A 26,030-nucleotide genomic window follows, 5' to 3' on the forward strand; every position below is an offset into this window, starting at 1 on the left:
AGGAGGTTGGCAGTTAAAGAGCAAACACACACAGCAGAGGTATTACTAGAACAGTGTTTCCCCTCTGCCACAGAGGGTGGGATTCAGCATACAAGCGGGACAAGCAGTTTCCAATGAGCAAGACTGTCAGGCTGGAGGGAGTGTGCGACGGTGAAGGGATAGTGGGGCAGTCACTCTTCCCTTTTCTTTTGTGGACAGATTTTTGTTTTTATGTATGTGGTGTTTTCCCTGCTCTGAGGTCCGTGCACTGTCTGTGTGCTCGAGGCCAGAAGACAGCATCGCTCCGTCCAAGCTGGAGTTGGAGGCAGCTGTGAGCTGTGTGCTGCGAACTGAACCTCACTCAGCCCTCTGGAAAAGCAGCCAGTGATCTTAACCACTGAACGTATGTCTCGGGTGCCCCTCTCTTCTCTCTTTCTGCTTCTCCCTTCTCCTTTCCTTACCCCCTTCTCTCGCTACATTTTTTTTTCTGGTTTTTTGAGACAGGGTTTCTCTGTGTAGTCTTGGCTGTCCTGGACTCACTTTGTAGACCAGGCTGCCCTCGAACTCACAGAGATCTGCCTGCAAGGCATGTGCCACCATGCCCGGCCTATATGTATTTCTCTCTATATATCATAAAATCTTTTGGTTTTTTTTTTTTTTTTCATAGACAGGGTTTCTCTGTGTAGCCTTGGCTAGCCTGGACTCACTTTGTAGACCTGGCTGGCCTCGAACTCACAGAGATCAGCCTGCCTTGGCCTCTTGGAGTGCTGTGATTACAGGCGTGCACTAGGGGTTAGAAAGAACAGGGAAGCAAGAGACACAGACCTGAGAATGACAAAACATTGCAATGAATATTTGGGGAAATGAGAGCTTTGATTAAGTTAAAAAAAAAAAAAGCCAGGCAGGGGATGCCAATTAATGGAACCCAGAGACTCTTTGTAGTGACTTTGAGAGTCTTCCTCCACAGAACTCCCACTGCAGGTGCACATTTAAGAATGGAGGAGAGTTATAAAAAAAAGAAAGAAAGAAAGAAAGAAAAAGAAAGACCTTATTTGATGAGAGTCTTGCTATGTATAGCAGATTGTCCTGGATCCTGCGACCGAGCGAATTTTGTCGGTTTTAGGAAGGTCCTCCCATGTAGCCCAGGTTGACTTGGAACTCACTACTTGACCCATGCTGGTCTCAGATTCTCAGCAGTCCCCCTGAGACTGCGGGTGCCCTCTCTGCAGGCTTACAGAGGGCGTAACAGTGGTGCATATGTAAAGTCGGGGCTTGCTGTGCAGCTGTGGTGTAGCGAGACAGGCTGCCGGCGAGAGGTCTCATCTAAGGAAAAAGTGGGACGCGTCTGTCAGAGCTGCTGCGCTGTTGCTGTGCGTAAGGTACAGACAGCCTGGGCAGGGAAGGGAAGGAGTGGCTTTATAAGGCACCCAGGACTCTCTACAGGAGCACAGAGCTCGCAAATCCTAGAAGACGTGGAAGCTGGCGCACGAGGAGACTTAGTAGGGACGCCTCGGGTCTCCACAGCGGCTGAGCCGGGCGCTCCCAAAGGCAGCCGAGGTTACAGCTCGGAGGAAACGCTACATGGCGGCTCTCCTTCCCAAACTCTGACAGGGATGACCCGGAAGTGTGTGTGGTGATCCGGAAGCAGATCCGCGCGGCAGTCCCCAGGAGCCACCGCCCCCTCGTCGCGGTGCTCTGTGCTGCGTGGGGGTCCGCTAAAGCTGGGGCGGCCCGATGGTACCCAGCTGGCGGAAGCAGGGGCGGAGGGAGGATGACCTCTCCCTGGGGCCACAGCGCCGACCTGGCCCGCTTCTACACTGTCACCGAGCCCCAGCGACACCCCAGGGGCTACACGGTCTATAAGGTTACCGCCCGGGTGAGTGCTTCCACAGGGACACCGGGGCGGGGCACGGGCTCCAGACTGCGTCTGGGTGCGGCGAGTGGTAGGTAGAACTCCCGGGCGTGGAGACTCAGACTGGACACCCTAGGCAGTAGTAGACAAGAACTCCAGGCAGGAGACGGGACTCCAGGATGGAGATGCTGGGTCCCTGGGTAGGAGATGGAACCCTAGGATGGAGATGCTGGGGATCCCGGGCAGGAGACAGGACTGCAGGATGAAGATGCTGGGGACCTCAGGCAGGAGATAGGAACCTCAGGATGGAGGTGATGGGAGCTCCAAGGTTGTCTGGGGTGGTGGCTAGGTAAGGGATGCCAGGCTCCACTAGCCGTTCTGGGGTGGAATGCTGGTGGCTGGTCTTGAGATGGATGACCTACTCTGTCCCATTTGGACTTTCTCTTAGAATGACATTTGCAGAAGTGGGTTGGCTTGTGCCAGAGGGAAACAGACACAAATGTTAGTATAAAAAAACAAAACAAACACAGCGGTGCACGCACAGCCAAGGCTACACAGAGAAACCCTGTCCTTGGGGGGAAATGTTAGTGGGTGTGTTGTGTGGCTTATGTAATAGAAGGGAAGTCTCCTCTTACTCAGTGGAGGGTCTGCTGTGAGGCCCCGTAGGCTTTCGGGTAGGTTTCACTATTAGGCTACCCATCTTGGACCTCGAGCCTTTGAGTTTTTCTGAGCCTTTTCAGAAAGAGTTGCATGTGTACGTAAGTGATTTTACTTGAGTAGGCTGGTCTGGCAAGATGGCTCAGCAGGTGAAGGTGCTTGCTGTCAAGCTTGAAGACCCGTGTTCAATTCCCGGGACTTCCAAGGTGGAGGAGAGAACTGATTCCTGCAAACTGTCCTCTGACCACCAAAGGTGTGTTCCCCCCAAATAAATAAATGTTAAAAAAATTTTTTTTGGGTGAGGCTGTTTACATAAGTTCACTGTTCCAAATTTAGCACTGTTTTTCTTAAATTTTGTTGCTCAGCTGGAATTTGGAAAACTACTTGTTCCCCTGGGAAATGATAACAATAGTGACATGAAGTAAGTGTGTGCGCGCATGCTGGGCATTTTGTGCCCATCCCCCAGTTTAATTTTTCAACTTCATGATGAGGAAGCAGATTGAAGGAAGTTTGCAGTTTGCTAACGGTTCTGTTGCAAAGCTGCTTTGCCTTCGGGACCAGTTCTACTTAGCTCCAGGATGGATGAAGTATCACAAATGAACTCAACTGCTAGTGCTCAGTTTGGAAGACAACAAGCATAGATGAAGGAGTCATAAAAGAACAATATCTAGAAAGCACTCAGACAGCAGGCCCTGGAAACCCGAGAGAAGAGGTTGGGGTAAGCTGAGCTTGGGGTATGCAAGTGGCATTTGGAAATGGTGCAAGAGTCAGGCGGGTGAGAGTGAGCTGCAGGAAGACCCACTTCATGAATAGGGAGAAGTTTGCCTTCCCTGTGTATAGGTCCCATTGGTGGATATGTGGGGCGTGAGTTGCAGTTTTTTTTTAAGAAATATAATGAGATGAGGGGATTCTTCCCGTACCGTTCTTGTGACCTTTTAAGTCATTGAGATCTTTGGTCTCCTCATAATACAGCTTGGTTTTGTTTGTTTTTTCAAGACAGGGTTTCTCTGTGTAGCCTTGGCTGTCCTGGAACTCACTCTGTAGACCAGGCTGGCCTCGAACTCAGAGATCCACCTGCCTCTGCCTCCCGAGTGCTGGGATTAAAGGCGCGTGCCTCCACTGCCTGGCTCTGATAGGCAGCTTGTAAATCAGAACTGTTCGCCAGACACGAGGTGCCCCTCACACACTGACGCTCCTCACCATAGCACCAGCATCACATCGGTCTGCGTGCAGAGACCGAGACGGAGAGGAGGCTTCCAGCACTGGGAGTGGGTTCTTCGCTTCAACTAACGCACTGGCTGCTGTAGTGCCCCTGCATTGTTTGGAGCTGTACCTCTTTTTTTTCTTCTTCTCAAGATTTATTTTGCTGGGCACGGTGGCACAAGCCTGTAATCCCAGCACTCAGGGAAGCAGAGGCAGGCGGATCTCTTTGAGGCCAGCCTGGTCTACAAAGCAAGTCCAGGACAGCCAGGGCTACACAAAGAAGCTGTTTCGAAAAACCAAAAAGAAAAGAAAAGAAAAAAAAAAGGAATATTTATTTTATTTTATTTTATGTGTATGAGTGTTTTGCCTGCATGTAGATATGTGCACTACATGTGTGTTTGGTGCATGTAGAGTCCAGAAGAGGTAGTGGAATCCCCTGAACTGGAGCTGCAGACTACAGTAAGGGCCACCATGTAGGTGCTGGGACCTGAGCCTGCAGGAGCAGCCAGAGCTCCTCAACACAGCCAGCTCACTACAGTGTTTTCCTCTTTATTGTAGGCACTGTCTACAGTGGGTGTGTGGTATAGGCACTTGGCACTGTGGGGTGTGCAAGAAAGAGCTCTGGGCTTCTTTTTCTTTTTGGGTTTTCAAGACAGGCTGTGCTGGATTCACTTTTGTAGACCAGGCTGGCCTTGAACTCACAGCAATCTGCCTGCCTCTGCCTCCCGAGTGCTGGGATTAAAGGCCACCACGCCTGGCTTCTGGGCTTAAACAGGCATAGTAGTATAGCACAATGTTTAGTGCCACAGACAGCAAAGAGCTGGAGGGGTTCAGAAGACAGATGGCTACGGCTCAGGTGGTGCCAGGTGGGGAGAGTGCAGAAGGAGAGGGTGTTGGAGGTGGAAGAAAGTGACGAAGCCCATAAAGGCTTGAGGGTATGGATGTCTGCGGAGCTGCCCAAAAGCCCTGAGTATGGCAATTGTCTGCAGATTTACAGTATTACCGGACAAGTTAGGAGGCGATGGAGCACATGCCTTAGATGTCCCTACATGCACGTGCTCTGAGCGCTGCTGTGGTCAAGGACTTGAAGATTGCTGACCCTGACTTCCTTCTAAGTGTTTGTCCTCACTTACTGCTCATGTTACAGATTTTGGCTTTTACAATGCTAACAGATTTTTTTTAATGATTGTTGTCAGAGCTAGGGGTCAAACCTGGGGTCTCACAGAAGTGAGAGCCTGTGCCACTAAGCTGTGACCACAGCCTGAGTTTTAAAAACTATATAAAAAATATTTATGTATAGGTATTTTAAAGATACATTTATAGAAACAACATGTTTATATATTATTTATATAAAATATAAACAATATACTTACATAAAACATATTAAAATAAATATATAAATACTTACATATAATTAATATAAATATCTATTAAAATATCTATATCTGTATCATTCCTTATCTATTTTTGTGTGCGCAGGTGTGTATATGAGTGTGGGCCCCTGGTATGCATGTGGAGGTCAGAGAACAGCTTGTGGGAATTGGTTTTCTTTTGCTGGACCGCGGTCGTCAGATTGTCAGCCTGAGTTTTTACATGCTTTTCAATTTTGTTTTTTAAATTAAGGACCAATGTGCAGTTATGTTTTAAAAATAATTATGCCTAACATTATAAATGAGGTAAAATATTTATTGTTTTTTGGAACTTAAGAAGAAAAACATCTTTCCTCAGGAGAACTAGTCAGGTAAATGGCACTCCCTTGAGGACGCCACAGGAGAAATGTCTTCTGTGTCTCCTGCTCCTGATTGAGCTTTGAGGAGGCATATCTGTATTTTCCAGTAGAGTCAGAGTCCTTGCATATTGGACAACAAAGGAACGCTTTCATCTAAGATCTTTTTTAGAAGGATTAATGAATTAAAAATAACAAGTCTTAGCCGGGCGTGGTGGCACACGCCTATAATCCCAGCACTCGGGAGGCAGAGGCAGGTGGATCGCTGTGAGTTCGAGGCCAGCTGGTCTACAAAGCGGGTCCAGGACAGCCAAGGCTACACAGAGAAACCCTGTCACGAAAAACAAACAAACAAAAAACCAAGCCTTGTGCCTTTGTTTAGCTCTTTGTTGGAGCAGTGTTGTGAGGTTGTTAGTCCTGCACATAACCTGAAGTTTCAAGCTGAGCCTCCGTCTGTCCTCATTTCGTGTAGATGATTTATTGAATCTTGACAGCAGATACTGGGTGGTGCTTACTGTAAGTTAAGCATTTGATGTAAACACAGAGGTTTGTACAGTTGTCAGGAGTGAGTACTGCTGTTACTGCACGGTGCTGCTGAGGGAGGTGAGTTACTTGCCCTGTCACTAGTAAGCAGGCAGTTGGGTTTGTGGTTGAATGACAGCGACCTGCTCCCCTTCCCCCCACCTCCACCCCGCTGATGCTGCCCTCCACATAAAGCATTAGTAGATTCTGTGGGTGTCCCACCTGAGCCCTCCTGGCTCTTACCAGTGATGGCACCTAAAATATTTGAAAACTCATGGCTCTCAAATTTGCCTGTTCTTTCCAGTGTCTGGTTTTATTCTATCCATCTTTTTGATTACTAACACTGGTTAGCATAAAACTCTCAGATGCTGACATTTTAGTAAACACATTTTAAAAAAATGTAAAATTGTTTATTGACATCTCAGATACTCAGGTTTTAAACTGCAAGTTTTCATAGCATTCAAAAATTTCATTTTCTTTGAACCTTGGCTGGGAAATAGTTTGCTGTAGTTTGGTGCTGTGATTGGTAATGTTTGATAGGAGAAAAACAACTTGGGCAAATATTTAAATATTTGAGTTTTATTGTGAAGCTTTATTTTCTCCTGACATTTATTTATTTATTTATTTATTGTTTGTTTGTTTGTTTTTCGAGAGAGGGTTTCTTAGTGTAGTCTTGATGGACCTGGACTCCCTTTGTAGACCAGGCTAGCCTTGAACTCACAGAGATCCACCTGCTTCTGCCTCCCGAGTGCTGGGATTAAAGGCATGTGCCACCACGCTCAGCTGCCATTGGGGTTTTTTAATGTAGAAAGTTGCTCCCCTGTCTTTTGTAAAATTTATATTTTGCTACATTTGTTTGTTTGCCTGCTTGTGTGATGTGTCAGCATGTAGGTCAGAAGACAACTTGAAAGAGCTGGTCCTCTCCCCTGCCATGAGGCCCAGGATTTGTACTCAGGTTGTCAAGTTTGGCAACAAGCATCCTTTACCCACTGAGCCATCTTGCTGTCCTTCACTGTCCCTCTTCGTCCGTTTGTGCTCATCAGGTTTCATAACAAGACACTGTTGGCTGTGTGGCTTAGCCTATGGGGTGGAGGGGCACAGGCATGCAGCCCTGCTGTGTGGCTTAGCCTATGAGGTGGAGGGGCACAGGCATGCAGCCCGGCTGGGTGGCGTAGCCTATGAGGTGGAGGGGCACAGGCATGCAGCCCGGCTGGGTGGCTTAGCCTATGGGGTGGAGGGGCACAGGCATGCAGCCCGGCTGGGTGGCTTAGCCTATGAGGTGGAGGGGCACAGGCATGCAGCCCGGCTGGGTGGCTTAGCCTATGAGGTGGAGGGGCACAGGCATGCAGGCCGGCTGGGTGGCTTAGCCTATGAGGTGGAGGGGCACAGGCATGCAGCCCATACTTACATGCTTCATGAAAACCCGCTAGAGAGTGGAGCGCCTAGACTTGTCCCATTGTTGCCTGTCTTCTGGAGGAGAACTAGAAAAGAGTGAAACGTCTGATGATGGCTTATGCAGGTGCTACCTCTGGGGTCCGGACTACCTGGCTGGCAGGTGATAGCTGGCCCACATCTTGCCAGCCAGTGACACCTGCATCTCTGCAGGGAGGCTAGGGAGAGAGGAGCTGAGAGGCAGGTGCTACAGTGAGATGGAGGTCGGCTTTGGTAAGAAGACAATTACATTTGGGAGCTGAACGCTTTGCAGTGGTTGATCATCCTGCCAGTGTCATGGTTTTGTGTGTGCGAGATGCAATTTAAAGATGGCAATCCATCCATATAAAATTATTGGTTTCCTGAAAGTTAATGTCTGAAAGCCAAGGTTGTATGTGTTACATTGATGAATGTGGCATTTGGTATACTAGATCACCACAGGGAGTCACGAGCTCACAGTGTCACAGCCTGCCATCCCTTTACCACTTTTAGAGATTTGTGTGCATGAAAATAAAAAGGGCACGGCCCTCTCTGTCATGTCATCTTTGCATTTCATGTTGTACTGAACTGTAGCACTTTGTTACTTTAGTTTCTGAGCTTAGTCCTGATGGTGCAGTAGCCATGAGAGGACGTGGGTACAGTGGGTTGCTCAGGACCCTCCATCCCCTTTCATGTGGGGCCTGTTGTGTAGTGAGAGTCTGCAAACAGCACTGGGCTTAGCTCTTGCTTGTCTGGATTGTTGAAGGGACCTTGGAATCAGCCCCTTCCAAGGGACATTTGTGTTTCACATGGAGCCCTTCCTGGTCTGGGCTGTAGGCAGTTATGTGGAGGTGCCTTTGGGAAGTCCCAGGGCTCACCTTGGCCAATCATTGTGTCTACTTGCATCAACCTACAGAACAGAGGACACGTGACTGAGGTCTTACAGGGCCAAGTTCTCATTCCTGGCTGCTGGATGACCTCGGCCTCGAAGAAGTGGGGTATTACCCAGTTTAATAGTGATGCCTTTGGTGAACTCAGGACCCAGAATTTTCTTGTCTCAGTTGGCTGTGGGATGTCTTGGTCCTGAGGACATGAACTAGGCCCTGTGCTCAAGGAGTCCTACACTGTGTTGCCTCTTCCTTAGTCTAACCCACCAGTAAATCCTGCTTGCTGTCCAAACAAACAAACAAACAAACAAAAGTGTGGGCAGGATTAGCTCCTTAAAATTTATGTTGAACATCCTTTCTGTGACTGGTTTCTGGAAATACAGTGGTGAGAGTTGAATAGTTTTTATAGTTTTATTTTCTAGTAGCTGCTCATTCAAGAAAAGGGAACTCCTTTGCATATGCCTGAGGTGGTGATTTCAAATGTTAGGATGGTAACTAGTTGAAATAATGTGCATGTGTGTATACGTCTGTGGCGTGCACATGTGGTGTGAGCCTTTTCCTCTGCTCTTCACACATGCCGGGTGTGTTAGTGATTTCTCTCACTGTTGTGACAGGACACCCAACATGAACAGCGTAGGGGAGGAAGACTTACTCACCATGGCAGGGAAGCCCTGACAGGGCTCCTCTGTGCTGGGGATTCATGAGGTAGAAGAATTCCTTTGCAACCTTGTAGGCCAGAAGCAGCTGGGCTTGACACAGAGGCATGCATAACCTTCAAAGGCCTGACCTACTGATCCGCTTCTCCCAGCCGGCTTCACCTACTACCATCCCGACCCTGGGAGCCCAGTGCTGAAACATGGGAGTTCATGGGGGACATTTCACACCCAAGCCAAGCGTTCAGCCACCAAGCCACATGTTCAGTTCCTAAAAGTACTTTTGAGTTGACTTTTTAAGGAATGTCATAGTATTTATTAAGAAGCAGATAAAATGCGTTAACACCCATTTGATCTGGGGGACTCACTGGTATGTGTTGACCGTTATGGCCTGAGATAGGCCAGACTACAGAGCATGGCTGTTATCTTGGGATGAGCGCGAACGTGAAGCAGTATAGAAAGATAGAACACTGTGGAGATCCAGGAGAGGAAATGACCCCCTCTTCCCCAGGAGGGGAATTGAAGTCTCTGACAAGCTAAGGAGCCAGAACTCCAGCACAGTTAACAACATAGAGTTAACTCCCATCTAACAGTGATCTAGGCTTGAGGCCTGATGTGTGGAAGCCTGGGCTGAGCCTTAGTCCTTGGTTCAGACTTTGCCAGAGAATCTCAAACAAAACTGTTATCTTAGTTTACAGTGGAGATAGCCTAACCTCTTGTGTCCCCGAGAGCTGGATTTTCACTTAGCAGCTATAATCCTGTCTGGTTTAGGGTGTCAGGACTACCCAGCAAGCTCACTTAGGCTTCTTGGCAACCTTGTAAAGATAGTAACTTCAAACCCTGTCAAAGTTCTAGGTGCTCTACAAGTCTCCTTGAGGGGTCATACCATCACTATCTCTGACTATTTGAGAAGTCCACACTGTGCTCCTGGATGTGTCTGTCTGTCCTTCTGAATGCTTTTTTTTTTAAAATTTTTATGTCTTAACCTTTGTGCTTAAAGTGTATATTAAAACATTTCTATTAAACTCCAGCTCAGCTTCATAGACTAGTTCTGAAGTTCTTTCTGCATCAAAGCCACAGATCCTGGGTGCCTGCACTAAGGTCCCTAGAAGTCTAGGGGAGTTCCTCAGGCTGCCAGGTGATGATGGGATGTTATACTTCCAGCCTCTGTGTCATAGACACGCCAAGTGTTTTGGTGGATTCAGGATTTTAGGTGGCTCTTTCTTTGGCTTAACACTGAAGTGGCAGAAAATTCAACCCCATCCAACTGCCAGCTTGAGCCACTGCTTAACCCCTGTGCTTTTAGTTTAGAGCTCTTTCCTGCTCCATCTCCCTGCTCATCTCCCTGCTCATCTCCCTGCTCACCTCCCTGCTCATCTCCCTGCTCCATCTCCCTGCTCACCTCCCTGCTCATCTCCCTGCTCATCTCCCTGCTCATCTCCCTGCTCCATCTCCCTGCTCATCTCCCTGCTCATCTCCCTTCTCCATCTCCCTGCTCATCTCCCTGCTCCATCTCCCTGCTCATCTCCCTTCTCCATCTCCCTGCTCATCTCCCTGCTCCATCTCCCTGCTCATCTCCCTGCTCATCTCCCTGCTCATCTCCCTGCTCCATCTCCCTGCTCCATCTCCCTGCTCATCTCCCTGCTCCATCTCCCTGCTCATCTCCCTGCTCCATCTCCCTGCTCATCTCCCTGCTCATCTCCCTTCTCCATCTCCCTGCTCATCTCCCTGCTCCATCTCCCTGCTCCATCTCCCTGCTCACCTCCCTTCTCCATCTCCCTGCTCATCTCCCTGCTCCATCTCCCTGCTCATCTCCCTGCTCCATCTCCCTGCTCATCTCCCTGCTCATCTCCCTGCTCCATCTCCCTGCTCCATCTCCCTGCTCATCTCCCTGCTCCATCTCCCTGCTTATCTCCCTGCTCATCTCCCTGCTCATCTCCCTGCTCCATCTCCCTGCTCATCTCCCTGCTCACCTCCCTGCTCATCTCCCTGCTCCATCTCCCTGCTCATCTCCCTGCTCATCTCCCTGCTCCATCTCCCTGCTCCATCTCCCTGCTCCATCTCCCTGCTCATCTCCCTGCTCATCTCCCTGCTCATCTCCCTGCTCCATCTCCCTGCTCCATCTCCCTGCTCATCTCCCTGCTCATCTCCCTGCTCCATCTCCCTGCTCATCTCCCTGCTCCATCTCCCTGCTCATCTCCCTGCTCCATCTCCCTGCTCATCTCCCTGCTAATCTCCCTGCTCATCTCCCTGCTCCATCTCCCTGCTCCATCTCCCTGCTCCATCTCCCTGCTCCATCTCCCTGCTCCATCTCCCTGCTCATCTCCCTGCTCATCTCCCTGCTCCATCTCCCTGCTCATCTCCCTGCTCCATCTCCCTGCTCATCTCCCTGCTCCATCTCCCTGCTCATCTCCCTGCTCATCTCCCTGCTCATCTCCCTGCTCCATCTCCCTGCTCATCTCCCTGCTCATCTCCCTGCTCATCTCCCTGCTCCATCTCCCTGCTCATCTCCCTGCTCCATCTCCCTGCTCATCTCCCTGCTCCATCTCCCTGCTCATCTCCCTGCTCACCTCCCTGCTCATCTCCCTGCTCCATCTCCCTGCTCATCTCCCTGCTCCATCTCCCTGCTCATCTCCCTGCTCCATCTCCCTGCTCACCTCCCTGCTCATCTCCCTGCTCATCTCCCTGCTCATCTCCCTGCTCACCTCCCTGCTCCATCTCCCTGCTCCATCTCCCTGCTCATCTCCCTGCTCATCTCCCTGCTCCATCTCCCTGCTCATCTCCCTGCTCCATCTCCCTGCTCCATCTCCCTGCTCCATCTCCCTGCTCATCTCCCTGCTCCATCTCCCTGCTCCATCTCCCTGCTCCATCTCCCTGCTCACCTCCCTGCTCACCTCCCTGCTCATCTCCCTGCTCCATCTCCCTGCTCATCTCCCTGCTCCATCTCCCTGCTCCATCTCCCTGCTCCATCTCCCTGCTCACCTCCCTGCTCACCTCCCTGCTCATCTCCCTGCTCCATCTCCCTGCTCATCTCCCTGCTCCATCTCCCTGCTCATCTCCCTGCTCCATCTCCCTGCTCACCTCCCTGCTCATCTCCCTGCTCATCTCCCTGCTCACCTCCCTGCTCCATCTCCCTGCTCCATCTCCCTGCTCATCTCCCTGCTCATCTCCCTGCTCCATCTCCCTGCTCATCTCCCTGCTCATCTCCCTGCTCCATCTCCCTGCTCCATCTCCCTGCTCCATCTCCCTGCTCATCTCCCTGCTCCATCTCCCTGCTCCATCTCCCTGCTCACCTCCCTGCTCACCTCCCTGCTCATCTCCCTGCTCCATCTCCCTGCTCATCTCCCTGCTCCATCTCCCTGCTCCATCTCCCTGCTCCATCTCCCTGCTCACCTTCCTGCTCACCTCCCTGCTCATCTCCCTGCTCCATCTCCCTGCTCCATCTCCCTGCTCACCTCCCTGCTCACCTCCCTGCTCATCTCCCTGCTCCATCTCCCTGCTCCATCTCCCTGCTCCATCTCCCTGCTCATCTCCCTGCTCCATCTCCCTGCTCATCTCCCTGCTCATCTCCCTGCTCATCTCCCTGCTCCATCTCCCTGCTCATCTCCCTGCTCATCTCCCTGCTCATCTCCCTGCTCCATCTCCCTGCTCCATCTCCCTGCTCACCTCCCTGCTCACCTCCCTGCTCATCTCCCTGCTCATCTCCCTGCTCATCTCCCTGCTCCATCTCCCTGCTCCATCTCCCTGCTCATCTCCCTGCTCATCTCCCTGCTCCATCTCCCTGCTCATCTCCCTGCTCATCTCCCTGCTCATCTCCCTGCTCATCTCCCTGCTCATCTCCCTGCTCCATCTCCCTGCTCATCTCCCTGCTCATCTCCCTGCTCCATCTCCCTGCTCCATCTCCCTGCTCACCTCCCTGCTCACCTCCCTGCTCATCTCCCTGCTCATCTCCCTGCTCATCTCCCTGCTCATCTCCCTGCTCATCTCCCTGCTCATCTCCCTGCTCCATCTCCCTGCTCACCTCCCTGCTCACCTCCCTGCTCATCTCCCTGCTCATCTCCCTGCTCATCTCCCTGCTCATCTCCCTGCTCATCTCCCTGCTCCATCTCCCTGCTCCATCTCCCTGCTCATCTCCCTGCTCCATCTCCCTGCTCATCTCCCTGCTCATCTCCCTGCTCATCTCCCTGCTCCATCTCCCTGCTCCATCTCCCTGCTCACCTCCCTGCTCACCTCCCTGCTCATCTCCCTGCTCATCTCCCTGCTCCATCTCCCTGCTCCATCTCCCTGCTCCATCTCCCTGCTCATCTCCCTGCTCATCTCCCTGCTCCATCTCCCTGCTCATCTCCCTGCTCATCTCCCTGCTCCATCTCCCTGCTCATCTCCCTGCTCCATCTCCCTGCTCCATCTCCCTGCTCCATCTCCCTGCTCATCTCCCTTCTCCATCTCCCTGCTCATCTCCCTGCTCCATCTCCCTGCTCATCTCCCTGCTCCATCTCCCTGCTCATCTCCCTGCTCATCTCCCTGCTCATCTCCCTGCTCCATCTCCCTGCTCATCTCCCTGCTCCATCTCCCTGCTCATCTCCCTGCTCCATCTCCCTGCTCATCTCCCTGCTCCATCTCCCTGCTCCATCTCCCTGCTCCATCTCCCTGCTCCATCTCCCTGCTCATCTCCCTGCTCATCTCCCTGCTCATCTCCCTGCTCATCTCCCTGCTCATCTCCCTGCTCATCTCCCTGCTCATCTCCCTGCTCATCTCCCTGCTCCATCTCCCTGCTCCATCTCCCTGCTCATCTCCCTGCTCATCTCCCTGCTCCATCTCCCTGCTCCATCTCCCTGCTCATCTCCCTGCTCATCTCCCTGCTCATCTCCCTGCTCCATCTCCCTGCTCATCTCCCTGCTCCATCTCCCTGCTCCATCTCCCTGCTCCATCTCCCTGCTCCATCTCCCTGCTCATCTCCCTGCTCCATCTCCCTGCTCCATCTCCCTGCTCCATCTCCCTGCTCCATCTCCCTGCTCCATCTCCCTGCTCCATCTCCCTGCTCCATCTCCCTGCTCCATCTCCCTGCTCATCTCCCTGCTCATCTCCCTGCTCCATCTCCCTGCTCATCTCCCTGCTCATCTCCCTGCTCCATCTCCCTGCTCATCTCCCTGCTCCATCTCCCTGCTCCATCTCCCTGCTCCATCTCCCTGCTCATCTCCCTTCTCCATCTCCCTGCTCATCTCCCTGCTCCATCTCCCTGCTCATCTCCCTGCTCCATCTCCCTGCTCATCTCCCTGCTCATCTCCCTGCTCATCTCCCTGCTCCATCTCCCTGCTCATCTCCCTGCTCCATCTCCCTGCTCATCTCCCTGCTCCATCTCCCTGCTCATCTCCCTGCTCCATCTCCCTGCTCATCTCCCTGCTCCATCTCCCTGCTCCATCTCCCTGCTCCATCTCCCTGCTCCATCTCCCTGCTCATCTCCCTGCTCATCTCCCTGCTCATCTCCCTGCTCATCTCCCTGCTCATCTCCCTGCTCATCTCCCTGCTCCATCTCCCTGCTCCATCTCCCTGCTCATCTCCCTGCTCATCTCCCTGCTCCATCTCCCTGCTCCATCTCCCTGCTCATCTCCCTGCTCATCTCCCTGCTCATCTCCCTGCTCCATCTCCCTGCTCATCTCCCTGCTCCATCTCCCTGCTCCATCTCCCTGCTCCATCTCCCTGCTCCATCTCCCTGCTCATCTCCCTGCTCCATCTCCCTGCTCCATCTCCCTGCTCCATCTCCCTGCTCCATCTCCCTGCTCCATCTCCCTGCTCCATCTCCCTGCTCACCTCCCTGCTCCAAATCACTGCTCATCTCCCTGCTCATCTCCCTGCTCCATCTCCCTGCTCCATCTCCCTGCTCACTTCCCTGCTCCATCTCCCTGCTCACCTCCCTGCTCCAAATCACTGCTCATCTCCCTGTTTCTCAGTGTGCTAAACTGCTGCTGCTTCTTTCTGGTTGCTTCTTTTTTAGGGGGCATGATATGTTTGGGGTGTCTGGGTGTTCTGGAAAGGTGGGGTTCCATTTTGCTCTGTTGTAGGGTTACTAAGCTCTTTGCTGTGCTGAGTGCATCCACGTGACAATATTGGGACTGAAGCAAAGCATTCCGTTTTCAGTGCAGTAGACGTGGTTAACCTCACTGTAGCCTTTGCTTTCCTAAACTCAGAGTTTACTGTTGGAGTGAACTGAGGGTCTAGCTACAAATGCTGGCCGCATGCCACTGTGTCCCAGAGTTTAGGTGTTAGGTTAGTGATGGTGATCACAATGAACCCACAGCCTAAAAAGAAAAGCTGAGTTGCCTGATGCCCCTGGGAGGCAGCACACTGCATGCCTGCCGTCCCTTAGGGATGGATGCACGAGGGTGGTTAAGGGTATGCTGTGAACTCTCTCTGGGTACTGCGGTTCCATGGCATGCTTGAGAGGCAGCATTGTAGGGGGATTTTTTTTTTTCAGGATGATTTGATGATGAAAATCTTAACAGTGGAAACTGTGACCTTTAAGTCAAAGGAGTCACAGCTTCATCTTCCAAGTTCTGTGGAACTTGTTGTCTGACCCTTATGAGCATGGAAGCTCCCTCAGAAAAATATCGCTAAGCACTTAGCAACCTAGTGAGTTTGCAATGTGTTTGTTTTAGCATCCTTCTTGCAGTTGCTAACGTGTTTAAATGTTGTAAAGAGTTTCGCCATGGTTATGTGCATTGCTTGTATTTGCAGTGAATAGTCTTTTCATCAGCTTTCCAATGACAGATGAGAACGACGCAGAAGGCCCTGTTAGAGGGTGGGTGAGGTGCTCAGTGGGTGGAGGATGGCAACCTGAGCTCCATCTTCAGAACCCATACGAAGGTGGAAGGAGAAAACTGACAATGGTTGTCTTTTGATCTTCCTGTTACACATACATGCATCCTGTTACACACACACACTTGTTACACACATATGCACCCTGTCTCATGCACAGCCCCCCTCCCCACATTACACACACACACATGCATGCAAGATAATGATAAAAAAATGGTTGCTAAAAGTAGACATTTGGACTCAGTCCATGTTATTCCAGTAATTGTGTATTTAAGGTTTTCCTTTCTCCTTTAAAAATTATTTAATTTTTTAGTTGTATGTGAGTGTGTATGTACAAGTGTACGTCACATGTGTGCGAGTGCCCTTAGAGGACAGAAGAGGCTATCACTCCTGGATCTGGAGTTAGAGGTGGTTGTGAATCACTTGATGTGGGTAATGGGAACTGAACTTGAAGTGCTCTTAACTGCTGCGCTATCTCATCAGCCCCAGAGTTCCAGTTCTTATTTTTTTCTTTTATTATTAATTAAACATTTTTATTTTTACATATACATTTATATTATTACACATATATACAATAAACTACTTATAGCAAGAAGAACCATAACACAATCAGGAATTATGTAAATGTTACAGTCTCAGTGTTTTGGCTATTTGTCTTTGACAGCCTTGAAGAAAACATCTTTTCTATCTTGGTGCATCTAAAATTCTGAATGTAAATCAATCTCCATCACATCTTGTCATTACCAACTTAAAACATCTATCTAGACCTAAAACCATCTTAACCCCTAAGCAGCTAAGCTTCATTGTAAAGCCAAGCTACGTGGTGTTCAACTCCATCAGAGACTTGAGAAGGAATAAACTTGATTACCTGAGTTCCATTTCTTAAAGCTGTGTGCAGGAGGGTAACTCTGGTACAGAGTCCCTTCCTGGGATGGCAGTGGTTGAGCTTGGCCATGGGTTTGGGAAGGGATGGCATATTCATGCAAGTAGCCTAGGAGATAAGACCCCAGGGCTCTTCCTTGCCCCCTGTGTGGCAACCCCGTAGGCAGTGGGGTTTGATAGGTGACAGGACTTTGTGGAAAGTTGTGAACTCAGTTATTTGTGGAAAGAAGTGAACTCAGTTATTGCTGGAAATAGCACGGAGATGGGAAAGGTGAACGCACACTCACCCACTTTTCTTTCTTTTTTAATGCTCGCTCATTTGCAATGAATAGTCTTAAAGGTTGTGGAAGGAATGAAGTAAATCATTAGTGTAGAATGCTTTGCAAACACACACACATCCCCACCTCTCTCTACACACACACACACACACACACACACACACACACACACACACACACACACATCTTTCCTCCTTGGCAGAGTACCTTGTGCTGAGTCAGCATGGGTGAAGCCTCTGTGGGCAGGGAAGATGTGCCTGGAAGCAGGGTGCACACAGTGGAAGGAGAGGGACAGGAAAGGGAAGCAAAAGCTGGGAAGAGGAAGAGGAAGGGAGGAAGGAGAATCAGGACAGAGATCTGCCTGCCTCTGCCTCCTGAGCAGCCACCATGCCCAGACTAATGAGTTCATCTCCATTTCCAGCTCTTGATATGTTGTCAGCAATGATGAAAATCCTTTTCTTCTCCTATCCATAAGCAACCATTTTAATGTATTTGTGCTTCTTCAGGGTACACCATTGTAGCCTCAAGGTCATTAATTATACATTTAAGTAGATGGATGATGTATAATCTAAATTAATGTGAGATTTTTCCTTTCTCTAATACTGTTTCTTTTTCCTTACTGAAGTTTTGATAATATATTGGACTTTTTGACTTTTGTTTTTTGTTTGTTTTGCTCTTTCAAGACAGGGTCTGTCTGTGTAGCCTTGGCTATCCTGGACTCTCTTTGTAGACCAGGCTGGCCTGGAACTCACGAAGTTCTGCCTCCCGAGTGCTGGGATTAAAAGTGCGCCACCACACCACCCAGCACTTTTTGACCTTTGTAACGAGAGAAGCCTGAAAGAATTTGCATTCTCTCTCTCTCTCTCTCTCTCTCTCTCTCTCTCTCTCTCTCTTTAGATCAGAGGACTGAGGTGGTTTTGTGGGGTATAAACCCAGGGCTTCACACTGATGAGGCAGACACTGATGTTGCATCCAGCCCAACCCCTCATCACAGAATATAGAAAAGGAGAGTGACCCTTGTATTTAAATGTTTCTTAATTTTGTTTTCTTCTTCACTATTAGGAGCCCAGTGGTCACTCCTCACAGATATTGAATGTGTTGTACACTCTGGATGTCTTTTTTTCTTTTTATGTTGAAATGCTATTGTGCTAATTGTGGATTCACACTCAATTATAAGAAAGAGTGCAAAGAGGCCTCGGGTGGTAGCTCTGGCGATGCTTGTCCAGTGTGCACAAGGTTCAGTTCCTTCACCACAAAGGGAACAGTGCAGAGATGAGTGCACATGAACCTGGGGGTGGGGCCTGAGAGATGGGAGAGAGCCTGTTAGAGCTACAGTGTGCAAGGCTTGAGGTCCAGGTGTTTTCTTGAGGATGTAATGTGCGTGGACTGATGTGCACTGCTCTTCTCCTGACCTTCTACCATTGCAGAATGCCTTGCATTTTTAGTAGCTGGTGTGGCATACATTTTCTTTTCCACAGGTGGAATTTTAATGCAGATACTATTGAGAGTAATTACAGAGCTGTGAAATCTTATTTGATAACGAGCTGTTTCTGTCTGTGCTTGGTTTTAGGTTGTTTCACGAAGAAATCCAGAGGACGTCCAGGAGGTAGCCTGCTTATCCCTGTGAAAATTCCATTTATGCTTGTTGAAGAAACTGCCAAGTTACTCGTATGAGTGTTTGTATTTGTAGGGCAGTTTCTCTAGCTACATGACAGTAGCTGCAGTTCACTTCATGCTGAGGAGGCATTGGGTGGTGTGAGTGAGAGACTGCGGAGGGACCGCTGACCCTTACCTGACCCAGCGTTAGTTAAGGGCGTCTCACCTTTGTAACGTCGTGATGCCTGCTCAGTGCGTACAAGCACGGAAGCGACAGCAAGAGACCAGGCCTGATGCCGCACCTGCTGGGCCACCTTGCTTCTCCTCATTTCTGCTCGTTCTCCTCTCTGGGGTGGCCTGGTATCCAGTGAAAGGCACCTCAAAAAGATTTTATAGTATTTCCCTCCTGGGTTTTGAGACATCTTTGTTTCTCTTATAGGAAGAATATCAGAATTCAATTCTTTCAGAAGAGAACGATCTATGTACGTCTCATGATTAATTGTTCCCTCCTTATGTGCCACATGATAGCGTGAGACATCCTTTAGAATTCTGTTTAATTACTGCCACTTCAAGGTGACTGGGCTCTTGCAAGTTTACTGCTCTGTCAGACTTGGGACTGGGGCATCTCCTGACTGTGCGTCTCACTGCCGTGCTGCGCTTACCTTGATGTTTGACCTTTCCAGGGAGAACCCTGGGCCACTTGTCCATGAGCGCACTCTGCCATTTCCTTAGTCACCCTTTTATAATACCAGCCGCTGGCGACCCAGCCATCAGCAAGCTCATGCACGTGCCCTTCAGTCAGGTCGTTGCGCGCTCTTGTCTTAGATGTGACACATCACATCTAAAGTCTTCTATGAGTTGACTTAAACCGTAGAATAATCCTGAATGCTAACAGTCCTCTCAGACTCTCACTGCCGTGTTTGAGCACTGGCGTTCTCGCGTGGAGGAGTGTGGTTTGGGCGTCCGGGTCCTTTCCTTTCACGTTCTTGGTGAGCGCACAGGGTTACTTTCTGCTCTACTGTATTCTCAGGCTCCCAGGCTCTCGGAAATAATAACACACCCAGTGGACCATGTCTCCACTGTCCTTTGGAACCCAGAGGTGCTTCTGACTTTTGCAGAGCTTGTCTGACGCCCTCAGCTCTGTGGTCTTCCTAAGGATGCTAAGAGAGCATTGACGGGGAACCAATCATTTGATATTATGTAGGGCAGCTTCTCTTTTCCTGCTTCCTCTAAAATTTTAAGAGAGAGTTGAGTGGGTTGGGAAGATGGCTCAGTTCACCATCACTTGCTGTGTAAGCAGGAGGAGCCGAGCTCTGTCTTAAGGTCTCTCACTTTTCCTGGGACAGTGATGCGTGCTTACTTTATTTTTTGTTTGCTTGTTCTTGTTTGAACTTTTTATTGATTTGTGTGTGTGTGTGTGTGTGTGTGTGTGTGTGTGTGAATCTCACATCATGCACCCTAATCCCACTTACCTCCTTGCCCCTCCATGTCTTCGCTCTGCTCTTGCTACCTCCCCCAAAGAAAACAACCCTCCCCCCCAAAATCTTGCAGTGGAAGCTGCAGTGTGTCCTGGTGGGTCACGCAGTGTACCTACCCTTTTGCCTAAATAGCTTCACTTGTAAATGTCTGTTGCAGTGAGTCTCTGGTCTGGTCCAGGCCTCTGCCTTCCGCTCCACTATCATCAGTACTGGATTCTCACTGGGACTCCTTCCAGACATGCTGCTGTTGCCCCGTGTCATGGAGGCCCGCAGCGTTGGTGCTGCAGGATGGGCGCCTTCATGCACTCCAGCAGTGGGAGGCGGGATGGATGTTGGGGCGGGCCAACTCAGAGCCCTGGATCTGCACAGAGATAGGCAGATCCCTGGGGCTGGCTGGCCCCCTAGTCTGACAATAGTAGGAAACTCCTGTCTCACATAATAAAGTGGAGAGTGAGGATGGCACCTAATGTTGACCTCTGAGTTCCACATGTACCTGTATACATATAAATTATGCATACACAATACGTTGCACGCACACACACAAGTAAATAACAAAAATTTTTAAAAAAGAGGGAAAGAAAAGCGAGTTGTGTTGGTGTTGTAAGCACTAGTATGCAAACAGAACGATTGTCACATGGTTATCGTAAGCAAGGGTGACCCAGCAAGCTTTTTAAATTAAATTAAATTAAATTTAATTTTTTGACCCAGCAAGTTTTTAGTACTGAAGAGAATGAAAATAAAAAAGTTAAGTTAGGTGATGTTATAAAACATAGGGCAATGGCCGGCCGTGGTGGCACATGCCTTTAATTCCAGCACTTGAGAGGCAGAGGCAGGTGAATCTCTATTAGTGAATCTCTATGAGGCCAGCCTGGTCTACTGAGTGCTGGGCACCTGCTGTGCAGCCCATGAACTCATGATCCCCCTGCTGGCCTACTGAGTGCTGGGCACCTGCTGTGCAGCCCATGAACTCATGGTCCCTCTGCTGGCCTACTGAGTGCTGGGCACCTGCTGTGCAGCCCATGAACTCATGGTCCCCCTGCTGGCCTACTGAGTGCTGGGCACCTGCTGTGCAGCCCATGAACTCATGGTCCCTCTGCTGGCCTACTGAGTGCTGGCATCTTAGGTGCCAGCCACCATGACCACTAGTTGGATACATTTTGAAATATAAAAATAACACTTTTTCCTCATGACAAAATCATATTTCTGTATCAAGATCAGAGGCTACAGAGAATGGAGCTGTGATAGTGTAGCACCTGTTGTCTGCCAGTCGCTGACTTGTCAGGTGCTGGTCAGAGGAGGTGGGTGCTCTTGCCCTTACGTTTGCTAGAACGGTTGCTTCTGGGTGGCCAGCATTTATCCTGTTCGCTGACCCTGCCCATCTCAGCACAGCCGGGCCTCCCGTGCGCCCTGCGCTGCTTTTCTCTTCCTTGCTTGTGCTTGGACTTTGGTGTCCACCATCCCTGCTTAGACTCTTTGTCCCATCACAGACACTGGGAAACCACTGCTGACCAGTTGTCACTTTTCTGCTGATGGCACTGGAAGGAGTATATTTTACACTTACACTCCAAGCCCACGTGTCCTATTGAAAGGCTCACAAGTGCGTGAGCCAAATGTGCGCAGCTGGCTCCTGGCAGGCCTCAAGGTACTGCTTCTTCCTCGCTCCCCACTTCAGAGACAGCGCCACCACAGTCGGTCACAGAAGCCAAGATTCTAGACCTCTCTGTGTTTGGCATCTCTCTTTCTTTAGAAGCTTTTTCCACAGCCTCCTTCTACCTCTCCATGTGCCTTGCTCTTTGCTTCTCCTGATGCCAGACGCTGTGGCCTTGCTCAGTGTCCAGGCTGGGCGGGCCCTTCTAGACCACTTCTGTACAGTTTCTCAGCAGCCTTGTTCAGTGTCCGGGCTGGGCGGGCCCTTCTAGACCACTTCTGTACAGTTTCTCAGCAGCCTTGTTCAGTGTCCGGGCTGGGCGGGCCCTTCTAGACCACTTCTGTACAGTTTCTCAGCGGCCTTGTTCAGTGTCCGGGCTGGGCGGGCCCTTCTAGACCACTTCTGTACAGTTTCTCAGCCGCTTTGTTCAGTGTCCAGGCTGGGTGGGCCCTTCTAGACCACTTCTGTACAGTTTCTCAGCCGCCTTGTTCAGTGTCCAGGCTGGGCGGGCCCTTCTAGACCACTTCTGTACAGCTTCTAAGCAGTTGTCAAGCCCTTTGTGAAGTGCATCCATGCTGGCCTGTTCTTGCCTTGACTGAGCCCTGAAGGAGGGTCTCATACTCAGGGGTAATGTAGTGTCCAGCACACAGTAGTGACCCTGGTTTGGGTGACCATTTTTGTTGAGTAAATGAATAAAAGTGGGTAGGAACAAATTGTCTAATTCATAGTGTAGTCTCTAGAGCCGCCTGGGCAACTGTCCTCATGTACTTCTTAACACATTCTTCAGGGATGATGTCACAGAATAGGGCAGTGTTTGGCCAGACTTGAGAATCATGAGAGACCTTCCTGGTTTTGGTCACTGTCAGCACTGTCCTGTATATTCATGAAAGCACACAGGCTCTTTAGAGGTGAGAGGATCAGGCATTTGGGAGGAGGACTTTACCACTTAGTTTCCTTCGTGGACCTCAGGGCTGACTGTCGTCAAGGCATATATCAAATAGTCCCTTTTTGTGGAATGTGTTTTTCTAATTTACTCTATGTAAGGTCAAATAATTTAAGATAATGATAGCAAATTGCTTCTCTATGTGTCTAACGGATAGCACTGTTACTTTGGTTTTTGAGATATGCAGGTTTGAATTATATCCTAGTCAATGTTTAACTTGTAGTCTGAAATCTTATAGGTAATTTAAATTAGGATTTATGAAAAGGTATAGCATGTAAAAGCATGGTTTTTTTTTTGAGAAGACAAATATTATAACCTTTTTATTTAAAATTTGCCCGAGTTGGGGACCAGAGAGATAGAGAGATGACTCAGTGCTTAAAATCATTTCCTGCTCTTACTGAGGACTTGGGTTCATTCCTAGACTCTACATTTCCCACAATCACCTGTAACTTCCTGTCCGGGGAATCCAGTACTCACTTCCGGCATCCGAGGTCTTTTGCATGCACCTGGTACACAAACTCATGCAGGTTCACATATCTATGCATAAAATAAAGGAATAAACCTAAGAAAGAATTAAGAACTAGATTACAAATTGTTTTGTGTGGCACCACTTGCTATTTAATCTGTTCCCAGAGCAACGGTGAGTGTTTGGAAAGGAGTACACTTTATATAGTGTAGACCGTTTTGTGCCCGGCCAGGTACTTCCCCATAGTGAATAAAAAGGTGTCTACAAGGCAGGGTTTAGAACCTCAAGTCAACAGCATAGGAAGAAGGGCTGCTTTAGCTTTCAAGGCAAATGTTAGTTCACTTCAGACTTTCACCCTGCAGACTGGAATATATATGTTTGCTTTGCGTAGTGATGTGTGATCTTTGTAGAAAAGACTCACACAGAGACAGAATGGTTATGCGCTGAATTATGCACTTAGTTTTGTTTTCTTTTCAGATAATTGTGTGGAAGAGATACAGCGACTTTAAGAAACTGCACAAAGAATTATGGCAAATTCACAGAACCGTATTCCACCACTCAGAGCTGTTCCCTCCATTTGCTAAGGGGATAGTGTTTGGTAAGCGCTGTTCTGAAACTGTCACTTAATGTCCTCCCATCCCCCACCTCAGGCCGGGTCCTCCCATCCCCCACCTCAGGCCGGGTCCTCCCGTCCCCCACCTCAGGCTGGGTCCTCCCATCCCCCACCTCAGGCCGGGTCCTCCCATTCCCTACCTCAGGCCGGGTCCTCCCATCCCCACCTCAGGCCGGGTCCTCCCATTCCCCACCTCAGGCTGGGTCCTCCCATCCCCCACCTCAGGCCGGGTCCTCCCATTCCCTACCTCAGGCCAGGTCCTCCCATTCCCCACCTCAGGCCGGGTCCTCCCATCCCCCACCTCAGGCCGGGTCCTCCCATTCCCTACCTCAGGCTGGGTCCTCCCATCCCCCACCTCAGGCCGGGTCCTCCCATCCCCCACCTCAGGCCGGGTCCTCCCATTCCCTACCTCAGGCCGGGTCCTCCCATTCCCTACCTCAGGCCAGGTCCTCCCATTCCCTACCTCAGGCCGGGTCCTCCCATCCCCACCTCAGGCCGGGTCCTCCCATTCCCTACCTCAGGCTGGGTCCTCCCATCCCCCACCTCAGGCCGGGTCCTCCCATCCCCCACCTCAGGCCGGGTCCTCCCATTCCCTACCTCAGGCCGGGTCCTCCCATCCCCCACCTCAGGCCGGGTCCTCCCATCCCCCACCTCAGGCCGGGTCCTCCCATTCCCCACCTCAGGCCGGGTCCTCCCATTCCCCTACTCAGGCTGGGTCCTCCCATCCCCCACCTCAGGCCGGGTCCTCCCATTCCCTACCTCAGGCCGGGTCCTCCCATTCCCCACCTCAGGCCGGGTCCTCCCATTCCCCTACTCAGGCTGGGTCCTCCCATCCCCCACCTCAGGCCGGGTCCTCCCATCCCCCACCTCAGGCTGGGTCCTCCCATTCCCTACCTCAGGCCGGGTCCTCCCATTCCCCTACTCAGGCTGGGTCCTCCCATCCCCCACCTCAGGCTGGGTCCTCCCATTCCCTACCTCAGGCCGGGTCCTCCCATTCCCCTACTCAGGCTGGGTCCTCCCATCCCCCACCTCAGGCCGGGTCCTCCCATTCCCTACCTCAGGCCGGGTCCTCCCATTCCCCACCTCAGGCCGGGTCCTCCCATCCCCCACCTCAGGCTGGGTCCTCCCATTCTCCACTGGGGCTGGGTCCTCCCATTCTCCACTGGGGCTGGGTCCTCCCATTCTCCACTCTGGCTGGGTCCTCCCATTCTCCACTCGGGCTGGGTCCTCCCATTCTCCACTCTGGCTGGGTCCTCCCATCCCCCACCTCAGGCTGGGTCCTCCCATTCTCCACCTCAGGCTGGGTCCTCCCATCCCCCACCTCAGGCTGGGTCCTCCCATTCCCCACCTCAGGCTGGGTCCTCCCATTCCCCACCTCAGGCTGGGTCCTCCCATCCCCCACCTCAGGCTGGGTCCTCCCATTCCCCACCTCAGGCTGGGTCCTCCCATTCCCCACCTCAGGCTGGGTCCTCCCATCCCCCACCTCAGGCTGGGTCCTCCCATTCCCCACTCAGGCTGGGTCCTCCCATTCCCCACTCAGGCTGGGTCCTCCCATCCCCCCCCTCAGATTGTGGACTGAGCTAGAACCTCATGCTTGCCAGGCAAGTTCTCTGCCACGGAGCTACAGCTCAACTCTAAAAGTGTGATTTAATGCGACGATTAACAAATGATGGTCTGTATTGGGTCCTTTTGCCTTGTGTGCTAATTCACCCAGTTCAGCACGCACTGGGTACTCTTCTCTCAGGCCCTCAGTATAGTTCATATTCCATGCACGCCCTCTTCTCAGCCTTGGGGTAGCTGCAGTTCTGGCCTCGTGTGGCCTTGGCTGTGTTGGTCTTGCCTGTGTCCAGGCCCCCTGTGTACTGCCTCTGTGGTTGCACTAGCATCTGTAATTACAGTTGCTCTGTTTGCAGTATAATGCTTTACGTGTGCTGTTTTCCACATCTTCTCCACTTTCCTCACTATAATCCTGGCTAACTGTAGTGTGATGAGGTTGTGTCCCGCACAGCCTGGCTGCTGGGCTGCCCGGAGAGCTCCACCAGATAAATCACTCGGTTATCTTTATATTTGAGAATGCAGCTCAAGGCTTTGCCAGAGTGGCACACAAAGGGCTCCCAGACGAATTCCCACAGAGTTCTTCCCTGCTCTTCCTGAGCCTCCTGCTGGCGGGAGTCCTGCTGTAATGGTACTGGGTTTGCTCACGGCACACCAGGCTCTGCTTATCAACTCCGTTTCCCCAGTTTCCAAGGCCTGTGCCATGCAGCACACAGCCCCACCCCCAGGCCCAGTTTTCTGACTTAATTTCCTCTTTTCTATGATGAGATACGTGATTGAAACAGCTTATGAAGAACTTGTTTGAGCTCGTAGTTTAGGGATGTAGGCCACCACATTGTCTGCCGAGGGTCTATGTTAGCTGGAGCTTGC

The 26,030-nt window shown here is 50.8% G+C and overlaps 1 protein-coding gene across 3 annotated transcripts in view; it reads left to right on the forward strand.

The window, feature by feature from the left end:
• Window positions 1-1,352: 1,352 nt before the first annotated feature.
• Window positions 1,353-26,030, forward strand: part of RPS6KC1 (ribosomal protein S6 kinase C1) — a 137,379-nt gene continuing 112,701 nt past the window's right edge. The window contains exons 1-4 of one of the 3 annotated variants that reach the window (XM_084788483.1): window positions 1,787-1,855; window positions 18,433-18,468; window positions 18,898-18,940; window positions 23,471-23,591. Coding sequence is in view for 2 of the 3 variants with exons in the window: in XM_084788481.1 (XP_084644607.1) it covers window positions 1,751-1,855; window positions 18,433-18,468; window positions 23,471-23,591 (262 nt within the window). In the remaining variant the exon portion in view is untranslated. Of the gene's footprint in view, window positions 1,856-18,432; window positions 18,469-18,897; window positions 18,941-23,470; window positions 23,592-26,030 lie in introns of all 3 variants that reach the window. The other 2 variants (XM_084788481.1, XM_084788482.1) reach the window with 2 other exon arrangements.

Source organism: Acomys minous (genome assembly GCF_964271855.1).
Source record: "Acomys minous genome assembly, chromosome: 1".
Classification (NCBI taxonomy): Eukaryota; Metazoa; Chordata; class Mammalia; order Rodentia; family Muridae; genus Acomys; species Acomys minous.